The sequence below is a fragment of the Lontra canadensis genome, unplaced genomic scaffold (assembly GCF_010015895.1).
Source record: "Lontra canadensis isolate GAN:19392208 unplaced genomic scaffold, GSC_riverotter_1.0 scaffold134, whole genome shotgun sequence".
Taxonomy (NCBI): domain Eukaryota; kingdom Metazoa; phylum Chordata; class Mammalia; order Carnivora; family Mustelidae; genus Lontra; species Lontra canadensis.
Window position 1 is genome coordinate 2462904 of NW_022631128.1, and position 16628 is coordinate 2479531.

General features: G+C 50.5%; 1 protein-coding gene across 2 annotated transcripts; it reads right to left on the reverse strand.

The window, feature by feature from the left end:
• Positions 1 to 249: 249 nt before the first annotated feature.
• On the reverse strand, positions 250 to 16628 carry GPKOW (G-patch domain and KOW motifs). 2 transcript variants are annotated; one of them, XM_032842883.1, is made up of 11 exons: positions 7729 to 8161; positions 6577 to 6731; positions 6353 to 6477; positions 4400 to 4509; positions 3388 to 3601; positions 2599 to 2731; positions 1790 to 1919; positions 1466 to 1589; positions 1307 to 1376; positions 688 to 773; positions 250 to 600 (listed from the first exon to the last, which is right to left on the reverse strand). In XM_032842883.1, the coding sequence occupies exons 1-11, from the start codon at positions 7893 to 7895 to the stop codon at positions 466 to 468; spliced, it is 1449 nt and encodes a 482-aa protein (XP_032698774.1). In that variant the 5' UTR covers positions 7896 to 8161; the 3' UTR covers positions 250 to 465. The 2 variants fall into 2 exon arrangements, with proteins under 2 accessions (XP_032698774.1, XP_032698775.1); XM_032842884.1 differs by lacking the exons at positions 250 to 600; positions 688 to 773; positions 1307 to 1376; positions 1466 to 1589 and adding an exon at positions 16501 to 16628 and having other exon boundaries at positions 1596 to 1919.

A 16628-nucleotide genomic window follows, 5' to 3' on the forward strand; every position in this document is an offset into this window, starting at 1 on the left:
ATTCTCACTTGGAAAGCTGTGCAGAGATGTGGCATTCCAGACTCCTTAGTATCTGCTCAAGGGACACACTTCATAGCTTCGGTGTTCCAAGAATGAGCTCGTGAGCAGGCAGATCCTTTGGCAGATCCTTTGGCTTGTCTGTCAGCCCCGCAGGGTGGTGGGGCTGAAGCCCTGCACGGCTCCCACCACAGTCAGCCCAGCTCCCGCTTCCACTCAGCTCAGCACACATTTACGATCTCATCATTCTGCTAAGTTTGGGCAATGATTTTTATTACACGCTAACTTCTGGAAAAGTCTCGGCCAGTTTCGAGTCTCCCTTCTGGTCCATCTGTCTCATGCCCTATCCCGTCCTTGTCCTGGAGCTGCAGTGCAAGCAGATGGCAGAATGACGACCTCCCCACCTCTGCGAAGACAGGCTCTGCACACTGTACAGAGCTGGCAGCAGCCCAGGGGTGGGGCTGCAGGTCAGTCTTCATCTGAGTCCCTGGGGCCTGTGTACTGGCAGACAGCATCATAGGGAAGCTCCACCAGCTGATTCTCTCTCCGCAGCTGCACCAGGGCCTGGTTCCGTTCTCTGTCCCAGCCCAGCAGGCGGCCCACCTGGAGCAGTGGCGGGTAGAGTCAGCAAGGCTAACCCAGACACCGAGAAGGCCCTGGCATGCCCCCCACCCCAGGTCTGGGACTCACCCTTCCAGCCTGTGGCCCCAGCACCACCATCACCCGGTTGCCCTCGACCTTGGGGACGAGGGTCTCCAGCATGCCTTCCTTCACGCCTGCAGATGAGGAAAGGGGACTGAGTGAGGCCCTCAGCCAGGGCCAGCCCACCCAGGGTCCTGTCAGAAGGCCTTTCCTGTATTCCCCAGAGACACCCTGCACCCTGTTGACAAGTGGGGTCCCACCACCCCATTTCACAGGTGAGGACACCTAAGGAGCAGGTCCTAGAAATAACTTAATAAAGGGAGCACTTATGCATGAAGATGATGGGTGACGACAACAGATCCCATTTACTGTGGGCATGTCAGAAGCCTGCCCTGCACAGGGAGTTCCGTACAATCCGCACAAGGCTCGGTCCCCAGAGGGAGAAAACAGCTAATTTCCATGCCAGTGTTTGCCCGTGGGGGGAGAGAGGCTCAGATAATCACCATCTCAGAAGCGTCTCATGTTCTGTCAGAAGATTCTGGGCCTTGCAAAATACCTGAGTTCTGCCCAACCCCCAGCCTTTGCCCATGCCAGCCTCTGGGTCGAAGACAGGCTTTCCGTTTGGCCTCCAGGAGGATAACAACCCAGTGGTCACCCTCACATTCACCTTCCAGGATCCGGCCTTCCTCTGTTCGACACACACAGGTATCTGGGCTGAGGACATCTTCAATCGTCATCTGGGGAGAGGGTCGGGGGTGTGAGAATGTCAGACTCACAAGGCCTAGTCCCTGGGGGTGGAGGGGGCACCAGGTTGCAGGGTCCCCACCTTGGTGTTGTAATACTGGCCACCCTTGTGCTGCTTGTCCACAAAGCGCACGCGCAGGTCCCTGTGCAACCAGTGCTGGCTCCGGGAACCGACCTTCTCAGTCTTGGCTACAGGCTCCCCTTCTCTGTGAAAAAGGGGCCAACGCGAGGCTTAACTGATCACAGGCATGTTCCGGTCACCCCACCTTTGCGGTTATGACACCCACCCGTAGTGCCATCTCTAGTTTCTTCTATGTGCCTGCCTGGCCCTGGAAGCCTTCTCTGGATGCTAGGACCTTTCCACAGCCTTGCCTTCTCCCCCCATCCCAGATGCCCAGGGTCCCACCGGTTGGGAAAGTGTTTCCGCTTCCTCTCTGAGTCTTCCCGCCGGCCGGGGAGCTCCTGATTCTGGAGGGCCTTCCATGATGACGAGGCTGTTCCGTTCTGTTGTCCTGGGGAACTTTTGTTCATCTGGCCTGTACAAGGGTATGTGGAGGAGAACCACAAAGGAGCTTCAGTGCGCCATTCTCTTACCAGGGAGGCTACACCTTGGCTTCCCGCCACCTCCCAGCTGCCTCAGTGTCCCCTCCCACCATCACAACTTTGTCGGTGCCATTAGAAGGCTCTTCCCTTCCCCTCAACTGCTGGGCTTCCTTCAAGACACCTTCCTCAGCCACTCGAGCATGTGCTCACAGTGCTGATCTAAGACACCATTCCCTAGTGTGGGCTAAGGAAATCCGAGAGCTCTGAGAGCACCAGTCTCCCATCTGCCAAACTGCTCCCATCCTGCTGCCATGCCTAGAATGCCTTCCTCCTTGGTCATGGCCTAGTCCCTGCTGCTCTCATGACCTAGAAGAAGAGGGGCTCATCACCTTGAACAGAGAGACCTCCTGAGGACGGGCATAGGTTTCCAAACCTGTTTTTTCTTTCTCAGAAAGAGGCTAAAGCGTCAGCATCAATTTTTCTTCAAATCACTTATCTTCATTCTCACCTCCTGACTTCTGACCAGAAATCACACCTGCCAGGCAGACCACTGCCCTTCTCCTCTGTGGATCTGACACCTGCACCCCGCCCAAGCCTTGACCCCAGAGATAGGCCCTACCGCCCCCTGGAATGGTTCTCCAACTCTCCCAGCAAGGTAAGAGGCTTACTCACTGAGATCCAAGGAGCTCTTCTCAAACTCCTGCTGGGAGACAGGCCGCAGGCAGTACTCACTAACGGTCACCATGCGGTTCCCCATGGCCAGGCGAACCATGGCCCGGACATTGTCAGGATCAAGGCCTTCTACCTGAAGTGTTGGGGGGAAGAAGTTAGGGGTTGAAAGGACTAAACCCACATTCCTTTTATTTTTTTAAAGATTATTTATTTATTTGATAGATAGATAGAGAGAGAGAGAGAGAGATCACAAGTAGGCAGAGAGGCAGACAGAGAGAGAGGGGGAAACAGGCTCCCCGCCGAGCAGAGAGCCCGATGCAGCACTAGATCCCAGGACCCTGAGACTATGACCTGAGCCAAAGGCAGAGGCTTAACCCTCTGAGCCACCCAGGTGTCCCTAAACCCACATTCTTAGGACCATGCTATTTAGTCTTACCTCCAATAGGCCTGACCCCTGTGTCTCCCCCACCAGACTGGCCCAAGGTCTGGAACTGGGCCTGGTCCATGTGTCTCCCCCACCAGACTGTGTGTTTACAATAAACTTTAAAGAGCTTAAGCCTCAGGAACATGTGGTATATGTCATTCCCTCTTTCAGTTGGAAACCGAGGCCGAGAAAGGCCCAGCAAGTGGTTCTGAGTTAACCAAATGAGGCAGCAAGCCAGGCAGGCCTCAGAGACAAGGACCCCACCCAGCCTTTCCATCCTAAACTCAATTCTTTCTCCCTCTGACCCTTCCCATCAATCTTCTCTGCGGCCTGGTTTGGGCTCTAGGCAGAGCCTGGTTCCTTACCTTCCCATACAGGCCTCGGTGAGGGCCAGAGAGAACCACCACAGCCCCTCCAGGCACCAGTCCTTGAGGCTGGTCTTCCTTATCTTTCTCTTGCTTCTCATCTGGCTTTGGTAGGTGGTGGGCGCCAGTGAAGACCAGGGCCTGGACCTCATTCAGGCTGGCGCCCAGCCCTAACCCCTTCGGCCTCAGTGAGTTGACACGGGGCTTCACCACTCTGCAGGGTACACAGTGTGTAAGCTTGTTGGCCTGGGGGCACGGGAGGTGAGGGAGAGACGCAAGTCTTCCGTGTCCCCCCACCCAACGCCACCCAAATCCCAACTGTCAACATGTTCAAGAATATCCTTCCCGATCCCACATTAGGACTATTTGATCTGTAGAGATAGCAATTTCATTTGGTTCAACCTAATACCACACGGGGTATACCATCTACTACATATTATCTATAGTGGGATCTGGGGCAGAGCCCTGAATTCAAATATCCTAGTAATATTTCTACAGGGGAAGTCATACAAATATTCATACCAAGCAGGAGAAATCAACTGTAATATGCTCTGCATCAATTCAGGTCATCTTTGGCTAAGTGGTTTATGAAAAAAATGTGTGATTTTCAGAATTCTTTGGAGTTAAGAACTGAGAAGAAGGGCTCCTAAATCTGTGTGGTAACAGCAAACGTCTTGTCTATGTTTATCTGGGGCCAGGCCCTGCTGTAAGTACTTTATGTGGATAATTTCACATAATTCTGCAACAGACCTGGGAAGTCAGTATTGTCACTATTCCCATGTTGCAGATGAGGAAGCTGATACTCAGGAAGGTAACCAATACATAAATGGGATCCCGTTACAGAGTTTCAAAGGGCAAACAGGAGACTGAAACAGTAGTGGAAAGGCTTACTGAATTACTTAGGGTGGTAATATGCCCTCTTTGTACCTGGATGGTTCTGGATGGGCGGTAACCCATGGGGGTCTTGTTCACTGCCCTGTCTGCTGCCCCATGCCCCTACCCTAGAACTCACTGATTGAAGGTGCGGCCAATGCCCTCGCCAGGTTTCCAGCCCATGCCTCGTAACATGGCCAGCCCATAGGCCTCTACGGGGACTGCCTCATAATCAGCTTCCTCCGGCACCTACAGGTTCAGCAGAGAAAGGATGGTCAGGCTGGGCCCATGGTGGGCCCTTAGAAGCATGCTTACTAACACCCAATGGGTGATCCTCGGGGCTTCTTTACCAGGAGTTTACCAGCTTCTTTACCAGGTACTTCTTTACCAGGAGTCCAAGCAGAGAAAACAGTAAGACCAAAGGCCCTGAGGCAGGGCAAGCCTGGTATGTGGGAAGAGCATCATGAAAGTCAACCTGACTGAAAAAGAGATGTGGAGGTAGAGAGGGGCGGTGAGGGACTGATCAGGACGTCTGGGCTGGAGCTGTAGGAGGGGGGCCGCCAAAAGGAGGTCCGTGAGGAAGTTACTATACAACAGTCCAGATGAGAGATGCTGGTGGCTCAGACCAGAGTGGTAGGTAGGTGCTGGTGAGAAGTGGTTAGATTCTGGATGTATTCTGCAAAGGGAGATGACAGGATTTTGCTGAAAGACTGCATATGGTGTATGAAACAAAGAAGAGAGTCAAGAGTGACTCGAAGGTTTTTAGGCTGAGAGAGGAAGGGTGGATGGAACTGTGATCCACTGAGATGCTGCAGGCTGGGGAAGGAGAGGAAATGAGAGAAATGAGGCCAAAGCGGGAACAGGATGGAAAGTGAAGTGAAGGTCTTTTTTTAAGATGAAAGAAACCAGGGTGCCAGGGTGGCTCAGTGGGTTAAAGCCTCTGCCTTCGGCTCAGGTCATGATCCCGGGGTCCAGGGATTGAGCCCCACCACACTGGGCTCTCTGCTCGGCGGGGAGCCTGCTTCCTCCTCTCTCTCTCTGCCTGCCTCTCTGCCTACTTGTGATCTCTGTCAAATAAATAAATAAAATCTTTAAAACAAAAATAAAAAAAAAGATGAAAGAAACCAGAAGATAGCTGAAGGCCAATGAGAACAGTTCAGTTGAAAGAGGTGATCTAAGGCTATGGGAGAACTAGGCCCCAAAGAAGCATTGATAAAAACTGTGAATAAAGTGGTAAAAAGGAGGGTCCATGGGTATGACAGACAGACTTGGTTGCTTCTTTAGACACAACCCAGGGAAGTACCCTGTTATCTACACATCCCATCCTCACTCCCTCGACTCCTTTTTATCCCCCCTCAATTCTTTATACTCATTCTAGACACGCTGCAGGTTGCTTCACTGATGGACCCACACCACACTGACCCACTGCCACTGTGCCACTGCTCAGGCTGCTGCTGCCATTAGTACCCACCCTGCACCTCCCTCACTCACTAAAGCTGACCTGTCCTTCCAGGCCTCACTCCTACCACTCGGGTCTGAGAGGCCATCCTTTCCAGCCTGTGCTACTGTTCTCCTTGCTTCCGCCTTTGCTTACTACTCTATTCTGCTCACAGTAGCCAGAGAGATCCTGTCAAAGCTTAAGTTCTGATCCCGCTCTGCTCAGAAGCCTCTCATGGCCCTCATTTCATTCAGGGTAAAAGCCAAAGTCCTCACCATGGTCCACAAGGCCCTGCTTAGTTTAGCCCCTGCCACGTCTGACTTCGTCTCCTCCTCCTCTTCATTCATTCCACTCCAGTTACACTGGTCTCCTTGGTGTTGTTAAACATGCCACGCTGAGTCTACCCTCAGGATCTTTGCATTTCCTGTTCCCTTAGCTCCTCATCTCGCTTAGATAATCCCAGAATGCAAGTGTTTTCCACATCTCAGCATCTGGATTCATTTGTTAATGCTTCCCAAAAAGGGCAGAAAAAGAAAGGGATAGGCAGCAGGCCTCTAGTACACACACAGACTTTCCCTGCTATGTGCAGAGAGGCAAGCCTGGCAGACGGGGCAAAGAGAGGCTAGGGTAGGAAGGAGTTAGGGGCCAGCTCACTGTCTCAGCCCGGGGCTCGCTGTCTGCCCTTTCCCCGTTAGGGATGCATCCTTTCTGGATCATGGGGATAGCAAGCGTGGGGTCGACACCCGAATTCTCTCTCTCCTCCAGGGACTTCTTGGAGTCTAAGGAAGAATGGGAGGGTGCAATGAGGTCCCACTCTATCCTTCCATTTTCCTCCCCTTCTTCCTTCACTGGGGCAAAGTGAAGAGAGGATCACTCACCCTCAATGAGCTCCTTCACAGCCTGGGACAGCAGCCCATCCACCAAGGCCTCAGTATTTGTGGATGGCCCAGGAGCATGGGTCGGTGGCTGCCTGCGACGGCCATTCTGGATCAAAGGGATGACGAGTTCCTTGGGGGTTTCTGAGGGCTTCACACTGATGTGGACATAGAGTCGTCAAGTTGGGAGAGTAGCATGGTTCAGTGGGTTCTGAGCCACACTCCTCCCTCCAGAGAAAACAAAAGAGCCAAACTCACCCCCCACCCCAGATGGACCACACCCTCTGCTCTCCTGTAAGGCCTCTAATGGTGCTTTCTTGGGATTCTCTCCCTCACCCCCAACTCTTAAATGTCAGTGCCTTTGAGGAATTAGCCTTCAGTCCTGGACCCTCCTCTGCTCATCCCAAGATTCACTTCCATGACCTTCATGATGCCTCACAAATCACCGTCTTCAGCCCAGACTCTCCCCAGATCCAGGGTCCACGTCAATCTCCTAGATGGCTGATTTTCTTCTGGAAGCCTCTCCCTCTGACTCTCTTTTCTTTTTTTTTTTTAATTTTTTAAAAGATTTTATTTATTTGACGGACAGAGATCACAAGTAGGAAGAGAGGCAGGCGGGGGTGGGGGGTGGGGGGAAGCAGGCTCCCCTTTGAGCATACAGCCCGATGTGGGGCTCGATCCCAGGACCCTGAGATCATGACCTGAGCTGAAGGCAGAGGCTTAACCCACTGAGCCACCCAGGCGCCCCTAACTCTCTTTTCTGAATTAAGCAGATGATGGCCTCTCCCAACCTGAATCTGCCCATTCCACCCCGTTCCCCATACTAAAGAAGCTTCACCGCTTCGGCTGGGACACTACGGGTCCTTTCGTTCTTCACTCTTTTCCTTCTCTCAGAACGCACACACCTCAGGGTCCTCAAGTCCTGAAACACCCCCTCTCAGGAATACATCCTCTTTTCTCAAACGCCACGGCTCTCAGGCCCAATTCCCCCACCTCTCCTGTTCCATAATGCCTCCTTCTCGCCTCCACGAACTTTCCCCAAGCTGTGCTTCAGGCGTTCCAGACCACTGCCACCAACACAATCAACTTACATTCCACCCTCCCGCTTGCACCCACCGAACCGAACTCCAAGGGATGAAAGACCCGACGCTTCACCTTTGCAGCTCCCTCCCTTCCACGGTCTTTAAGAAATCCTTCTCCTCTGGAGCCGCACCCGCGTCGTCCGCCAGCCGTCTCCGGGCAGATGTGCGACTGAAACTGAATGAAATTGGGGCAGCGGAGGATCCCGACGGCCTCAAAGCGTCCTCTTCGGCATCCGCCATCTTGCCCCCCTTTCCCAGGCTAGTGCGCTGCTTGCTGGAAAGTTTAGTTTGCGCTCTGTTTGACCAGGGCCAGAAGACGAGCGCTAGAACTACCTTTCCCACATAACACTGCGGTAGCAGCCGCGAAGTTGAAAAAGGGGCCTTAGAAAGTAATTGTCGCCCTTTTTACTTCATAGGAGCGCGTCGCGCCAAGCATAAAGGGAAATGTAGTTCTTGGGTGAGGTAGGTAGGGCAGAAGTAGATTCATTCTTGCCAGGTATTCCTTCCTAACAATAAAAACAAGTATTTATTAATTTCCTACAGTGTGCATGTTACTATGCCCTGCTGGTATGGGGAAATGTAGATAAAATACATCATTAGGAAAAAAAAGTCTGTGAATGCCAGTTGTGTACAATAACAAACAGACATTTAAATTGTGCCTACCAATGCCAGATTTAATACACAAGCTCTGGATTCAGATATTAGTAAAATAGACATCCTCCTTTCTAATAGACATCCTCCTTTCTAATAGACATCCCCCACTGGAATCAGTGGGGAACAGTAACACTTAAACAGATATTTTACACACACACACACACACACACACACACACACACACAGTTGACCCTTGAACAATGCAGGGGTGGGGGGTCAATCCCCTGCCCCCCGGTGATAATTTGAGTAACTTTTGACTCCCCCAAACTTAATTACTAACAACCTACTGTTAACTGGAAAGCTTAATGATAACATAAACAGTAGATTAACACATATTCCTCATCTTACATGTAGTATTTGGGGGGGGGGTTGTTGATGATTTGTTTTTAAGTAGGCTCCACGCTCTGCATGGAGCCCAACTGTAGGGCCTGAACTCACAACCCTGAGATCAAGACATGAGCTGAGGGCACCTGGGTGGCTCAGTTGGTTGAGCGTCTGCCCTCAGCTCAGGTCATGTTCTCAAGTTCTACATTGGGCTCACTGCTCAGCAGGGAGTCTGCATCTCCTCCCTTGCCCCCCCACCCTGTCATCCCTCTTTCTCTCCGTCTCTCAAATACATAGTCTTTTAAAATAAAGAAAATTAGGGGTGCCTGGGTGGCTCAGTTGGTTAAGCGTCCGCCTTCAGCTTGGGTCATGATCCCAGGGTCCTGGGATCGAGCTCTGCGTCAGGCTCCCTGCCCAGAGGGAAGCCTGATTCTCCTTCCCCCACTTGCCCTGCTTGTGTTCCCTCTCTTGCTGTCTCTGTCAAGTAAATAAATAAAATCTTAAAAAAAAAAAAGAAATGTGCTTTGGGTAAGTAGTGCTGGTCAGGCATAGATTACAAGATGATCAGGGGCCTAACATGACTTTTCTCATGTCAAAAAAAGCTATGCCTTATCTTTCTTTTTCCAGGGATCCCTAACTACTTCTGCTTATATTACCAACATTAAATATGTTGTGAGAGCGAGGTTCTAAGGCTTTGAAAGATTAATGGGACAGATTCCTCTTGTGTCAGACCATAAAGAGATATGGAAAATGAAAGGGCCCCATGAAAGGCTGTTTTTTGAACTGCTGTTTTACTCCTTTTCCTGCTTCTATTCTTGCTAGGATCAGCACACCTGCCTTACACATTCCTTGTAATACAAACAACCTATGTTCTCATTTTGTAAGGATCGAGGAGTTAATGATTTCTTTGGAGTCTTCCAGCACAACAGATAACTTCTTTTTTAATATTTTTTTTAAGATTTTATTTATTTACTTGACAGAGAGAGAGAAAGTGAGAGAGGGAACACAAGCAGGGGGAGTGGGAGAGGGAGAAGCAGACTTCCCGATGAGCGGGGAGCCCAATGCAGGGCTCGATCCCAGGACTCTGGGATCATGACGTGAGCTGAAGGCAGCCACTTAACAACTGAGCCACCCAGGCGCCCCACAATAGATAACTTCTAAGAAATGACTAGGTGAGGCCATTATGTGTATATTCTAGACCACCGAGCTAGAATCTTGATGCAGAGACTCCCTATTAGTGACTTATGGAGGACACCTGGACCCTTCTAGTTCTGACCAGTTTCCATGTGTCTGAGGGGACACTTACATCAGACTACAATCCTCAATAAAAGCCCCAGACCCAAGCAAAAACAGGACACTCTCCTTCCCTTCTGAGTCTCCCAGATACTCTGTATCTGCACTCTCTTTATATCTTCAATAAACCCTGCTCTTACATCCTCTTGGCTCACATTTGATTTCTATCCTGTGTGACACCAAGGACTCTCTTGGCTGGTCCTGCGGGAACCCCTCTGGGTCCTCAGACCCAGCCTGCATACATCATTAAGAGCTTGTAAATTAGGGGTGCCTGGGTGGCTCAGTCCTTAAGCATCTGCCTTCGGTTCAGGTCATGATCCCAGGGTCCTGGGATTGAGCCCTACATCGGGTGCCCTGCTCAGCTGGAAGCCTGCTTCTCCCTCTCCCACTCTTCCTGTTTGTGTTCCTCTCTCACTGTCTCTCTCTCTCTCTCTCTGTCAAATAAATAAAAATAAAATCTTTTTAAAAAAGAGCTTGTAAATTAGAAGACTGATACTTAAATAGTCACCAGAAAGAATACGAGATATCTGCCAAAAATTCATCCCAAGGAAATCATTAAAGATGTGTGAAAAGATTTTTCTAAGTTTATTTAACAAATCTCTATACTCGGGACGCCTGGCAGGCTCAGTTGGAAGAGCATGGGACTCTCCATCCTGGAGTGGTGAGTTCAAGCCCTACGTTGGGGGGTAGAGATTACTTAAAAAAACTAAAATCTATATGGGTGCCTGAATGCTTCAGTTGGTTGAGCATCTGGCTCTTGATTTCGGCTTGGGTTGTGATCTCAGGGTTGTGAGAACGAGCTCTGGATGGGCTCTTCGCTCCAGTGCACAGCTGGCTTGGGATCCTTTCTCTCCCTCTCCCGTCAGCCCCTCCCCAGCTTGTGCAAACACACTCTAACTAAATAAAGTCTTTTAAAAATATATAAAAATAGGGGCACCTGGGTGGCTCAGTGGGTTAAAGCCTTTGCCTTCGGCTCAGGCCATAATCTCAAGGTCCTGGGATCGAGCCGCGAATCTGGCTCTCTGCTCAACAGGGAGCCTGCTTCCTCCTCTCTCTCTGCCTGCCTCTCTGCCTACTTGTGATCTCTGTCTGTCAAATAAATAAATAAAATCTTTTTAAAAAATAAAAATATATAAAAAATAAAATCTTAAAAAAAAAATCTCTACACCCAATGTGGGGCTTGAACTCATCACCCTGAGCTCAGGAGTTGCATGCTCCTCTGAGCCAGACAGGTGCCCCATGAAAAGATTTTTTTTTAAAAGATTTATTTATTTATTTTAGATAGGTGGGGGAGGGCAGAGGGCGAGGGAGAAAGAATCTCAAGAAGACTCCTCACCAATTGCGGAGCCTGACAAGTGGCTCAATCCCCTGACCCCCAGATCATGACCTGAGCTGAAATCAAGAGTTAGCCCCTTTACCTACTGAGCCACCCAGGTGCCCCCCAAAATATTTTAAAAATAGAAGTTCTAGTATTTTCTTTCCTTTTTTTTGGTAAGATTTTTATTTATTTGTCAGAAAGAGAGAGAGAGACAGCACGAGAAGGGGGAAGGGCAGGCAGCGGGAGAAGCAGGCTCCCTGCTGAGCAAGAGGGGCTCCTAGGATCATGACCTGAGCCAAAGGCAGTCACTTAACCAACTAAGCCACCCAGGTGTCCCCCCAAAAAGATTTTTTTAAAGATTTTATTTATTTATTTGACACAGAGAGAGGGATCACAAGTAGGCAGAGAGGCAGGTAGAGAGAGAGGGGGGAAGCAGGCTCCCTGCTGAGCAGAGAGCCCAATGCGGGGCTCAATCCCAGGACCCTGAGATCATGACCTGAGCTGAAGGCAGAGGCTTAATCCACCGAGCCACCCAGGTGCCCCAAAAAAGATCTTTCTATGAGATTCATCATGGTATTATTTCTTATAGCAAAACATTGAAAACCACTTAAATGAACAACAGAAGGGGACAGGGTAAATGAATTATAGCACATTCCTTAGATGGAACACGTATACTAGAATCTTTAAAGGTAAAGCTGTAAATATGCTTAAATTAAAGTGGGACATAGTCACAATGTTTGGAAAGTAGAATAATATGGCGGGTCACAGGACAGTCTGGAAAACAGGAAGCACAATAATTAATCTCATGGCCATATTTCCAGGCTTAGAAGCCCCGGGCATCCTTAAAGATACCTAGCAGATAAAGACTACAAAACAGCTTTTATAAATGTCAATCTAAATAAAAAGGCAAACTGAGGCAAGCTCAAAAAGATTAGTTAATTTGGCAAATCAGAGATTGACACTGGACACCTGAACTGTAGCAAGCTACAGATGAGTCCCAAATTCCAATTCCTCTGCTATTCCTAAATAAACTCACCATTGTGAGCTTGCCTCAGTTTACCTCTTTATTTAGGTTGACATTCCTTGGAGTCAGAAGTGGGAGCCAAAAGAGATGACCCACAAAGAATGATAATCCAGGGAATCAAGTGAGGTACCCACATGGAACCCCTTGCCCTAATCACTTATATGAGTTACAGTTTACTTCCAGGTTGGTGAGTCTCCTTTAAGATTCTGAACTCCCTCCCTTTGGTTGAGTTTTCTGACTTTATTCAGGATCTGTTTAAAGACTTCTTTTTCAATTGTTTATGTTGTTTTTTTGTTCTTCTTAAGATTTTTATTTATTTATTTGACAGGGACACAGCTTGAGAGGGAACACAAGCAGGGGAGTGAGGGGGAGAAGCAGGCTTCCTGCCAGCAGGGAGTCCGATGTGGGGCTCTGATCCCAGAACTCAGGATCATAACCCAGCCAAAAGAAGAAGCTCAATGACTAAGTCACCCACGTGCCCCTAAAGATTTTGGTTTTTTTTGGTCAGTACTCATTTCTCTTAGTGAGTACCAGTTTGGTGAGTACTCCTTTGTTTTATTATTGGAAGCACATCAGAATTTTTGTGTAATTCCTTTGGAATTCTTGGGAGTGTTAAAAAGAAAGCCATAGGCCCAAGGTGGAGTCACTTGCCCTCAGGACAGCAAACTAAGAATTAATTGCAATTTCAACCTCTTCAGGAATGGAATTTTAAACCAATCAATCTGGAATTTTCTGGTCTGCACCAAAGAGGTCACCTCTCACATGGGGCCCTCTCATTCCCCAAAGCAAGATCAGGTAATCTGGATGGTAAGAACCCCCTTGTCCTACCTCTCCCCATAAGGGGAAGCGACCTTGCCTGAAACAGTACTTTCTTTACTGTTGCTAACAATTTCTTGCCCCATCTTCCTTCATATAAAAACCTTCCATTTTGGGGGTGCCTGGATGGCTCATTCGCTTAAGCACTGGACTTTCATTTTGGCTCAGGTCATAATCTCAGGGTCCTGAGATGGAGCCCTGCATCTGACTCCATGCCCAATGGAGTCTGCTGCTTCCTTTCTCCCTCTGCCCCTCCCCCTGCTCACATGTGTTCTCTCTCTCTCTCTCTCCCTAAAATGGATCAATAAATCTTAAAAAAAAAAACAAACCTTCCATTTTGTATACCTCCTCTCAGACCTCCTCTCTACTTGTTAGGTCAGATGCTCACCAATTTATGAGTTGCTTACTAAAACCAATTATGGGGCCCCTGGGTGGCTCAGTCCTTAAGTATCTTCCTTTGGTTCAGGTCATGATCCTAGAGTCCTGGACTGAGCCCCGCATCTGGCGCCCTGCCCAGCGGGAAGCCTGCTTCTCCCTACCCTGCTCCCCCTGTTTGTGTTCCCTCTCTCACTGTCTCTCTCTCTCTCTGTCAAATAAATAACTAAAAAGTTTTTTAAAAAATTAAATCTTCACATTTAGTTGATTTTTTTGCTCTTTAGTGGGTATTAGAACTAGTAAACAAGTTTGGCGAGGTTACAGAATCAATATACACAAAATTCCATTGTGTTTCTATAGATAAAATAAGGATGAAATTAAGAAAATAATTCCATTTACAGTAGTCTTAAAATAATAAGATACCCAGGTATAGGTTTTTATTTTTTATTTTTTTAAAAGATTTTATTTATTTATTTGACAGATCACAATTAGGCAGAGAGAGGAAGGGAAGCAGGCTCCCCACTGAGCAGAGAGCCCAATGTGGGGAGAGCCTGATGTGGGGCTCTATCCCAGGACCCCAGGACCACAACCCGAGCTGAAGGCAGAGGCTTTAACCCACTGAGCCACCCAGGCACCCCATATTTTTTTATTTTTTTTTTAAATTTTATTTATTTATTTGACTGAGAGAGAGATCACAAGTAGGCAGAGCAGCAGGCAGAGAGAGATGGGGGAGGCAGGCTCCGAGGCTTAACCCACTGAGCAAACCAGGCCCTCCAGAATAGATTATTTATTTATTTTAAAGATTTTATTTATTTATCTGACAGACAGAGATCACAAGTAGGGAGAGAGGCAGGCAGAGAGAGAGGAGGAAGCAGGCTCCCTGCGGAGCAGAGAGCCTGGACGGGGGATTGGATCCCAGGACCCCGGGATCATGACCTGAGCCGAAGGCAGAGGCTTTAACCCACTGAGCCACCCAGGCGCCCCCAGAATAGATTATTTAAAAAGAACTATGAAAACTATACTGCAAAAACTACAAAACTTTATTTGAAAAAAACATAACAAAGACTTAAGTAAAGGAAGAGACACGCAATACTAAGGGCCTGTGCTGGATTCTCAACCTGGTCCTTGGTTACTCCCCTGCAGCTCCCATCGTCATCTACCATCCTCTCCCTCAATCTGTGCTACCAAGATTCATTAAGGAAGTCTCCAGCACCAGGAACTGTACAAGTACCCCAAAATTATCCACAGGTTTTTCCACATTTTTCTGTATTTGCCCCACCAGGAATTCTGTATGAGAGACGAGAGGGACCTGAGACAAGTGCCTCTTCAACATGTAATCGTCCTGTTCATTTAGGAATCGCATGCTGAAGACTGCTGGAAGGAAGAGGCTAAGAAAGCTGTTGGTGACTTTACTAACCTAGGTGCAACGCTCTCAATTTACATTCTAGCCTCGGCTCTTCCGACTCACATCCAACCTGGACCACAATTTAATTGCCTAGACAGTGCCCCAACAAGTAATTCTCCAAGCGTCACTCACATGAATAACTACCCAGATACCCCCGCTTCCTAACTACTCCTGGTCCCGGCTATTTGAAAACACCTCCAGACCTCCTTCCTACATCCATCTAATAAGGCGAAGATCCTGCTCCTCATACTACGCCCTTAGGTCCTTCCTGGAGCAGCGGGGTGCAATGCAAGTTTGGGGTCCTGACCTATAAAGTTAAACCCATTCCGGACATTTCGAGTCCCGCGCCCTGGCATTTATAGGATCCATCCCCATAGAATGTACTTTTTATCCAGGCCCGCCAGTCAGCCAACTGCCCGGCCCCAAACTCTCCAGGCCCCACCTCCTCAGAAATGCCAAACAAAGCCCCCACTGACAGAGATTACCATCTAGCCCTGCACCAACAACTAGCCAATACGACATTAACGTACCGCAATCACTTTTCCAGGATCACCTCCCGGAGGAATATTCTAGGATAACGCCAAGGCTCCGCCCCCTCGAAGCGCCCTCCGAGCCCCGCCCCGCCGCCAGTGGCACCCTTTGGCTCCACCCAGAGAAGTAACCAGCGATCCCGGTTCTGCCAGTCCTGAATCCGGCCCCACTCACATCCCCCCCCCACCCCGAGAGGCCCCACCCTACCCGCCCCACACACTCTCCCGCCTCGGGGCGTACCAGCGCCGCCACGTCGGCCACAGCTCTGGCCGCCAGGGGGCGCGCGCCAGGAGCTCCCGAGCTCTGAGGCCAGACCGCAGGGGGAGGTCAGCACCCGCCCGAGCCTCGGCGAGCCCCCACGCTCCCCGACGTCCGAAGACCGAGAATGCCCCTCAAGACCTTCGGAACCCCCCGACCACTCCCTGAATAGTTCCGCAGGCCCCTCTCAACTCCCGCGACCCCCCACCATCGCGGGCATGCCCCCGGACCCCCGCCCGCGCCCACGATATCCCTGGAGAGAGCTAGCTGACCGAAATATTTCTGGACACGTCCCAGCACCCTGGGACTATCTCTAAAGGTCTCCAGCTGCCCCTTCGTAGCCCCAGATTCCAAACTCTTCCCGCACAGGAGCGAGAGGGACCCCGGTTCCCCCAGATGTCCCGACAGAAGACGGTCTGCCCCCGCTGTGGCCCCGGCACCCCCGAGTCCCCTTCCAGATCTCCTAGGCAACCCTGATGGCCCACGTAGCCCCAACTGCCGCTCCATTTATCCCCGGAGGCCCCCGCCTAACCCCCCGCAATTCACTACGGACCCTGAGTGGCCAGGCGTCCCCAGTGACCCCGGGCAGACCCCTCTGGCACATCTCCCCGGAGACTTCTGAGAGCCCCCGGGTCTGGCGCGCAGCCCCGCGGTGCGGTGCGGTGCGGTGCGGTGCGGGTGCGGGTCGGGGACCTGGAGCCCAGCCCCGGCCACCCGGCACCCGCCCGCCACTAGGGCGCCAGGGCTGCTTTGTTTACCACCTGTCGGCAGGAAAAGGTGAGGAGCCGACAGGCGGTACATGGGGTGTCAGGGACGCGCCCAGTCCCTCCCCACCCAACCCCCGTACCTCCTCTGCTCCCCCTAGGGTCCGTGGCGCCCCTCGCGCGCGGCTCCATGACCCGAAGTCCGCCGGCTGGACGCAAGGCCGCCAGCGACGCGTTTGGAGCGCCTGGGCGCGCTCACCTGGCGGCCCGC

What these genes read in the sequence shown, in the direction of transcription:
- GPKOW (XM_032842883.1), bottom strand. Translation starts at nt 7,895, where the DNA reads ATGGCGGATGCCGAAGAGGACGCTTTGAGGCCGTCGGGATCCTCCGCT. An exon ending in TGTGAAGGAGCTCATTGAGG is followed by an intron (nt 6,478 to 6,576) that starts GTGAGTGATCCT and finishes ATTCTTCCTTAG; the next exon opens with ACTCCAAGAAGTCCCTGGAG. An exon ending in TGGGGCCACAGGCTGGAAGG is followed by an intron (nt 601 to 687) that starts GTGAGTCCCAGA and finishes CCACTGCTCCAG; the next exon opens with GTGGGCCGCCTGCTGGGCTG.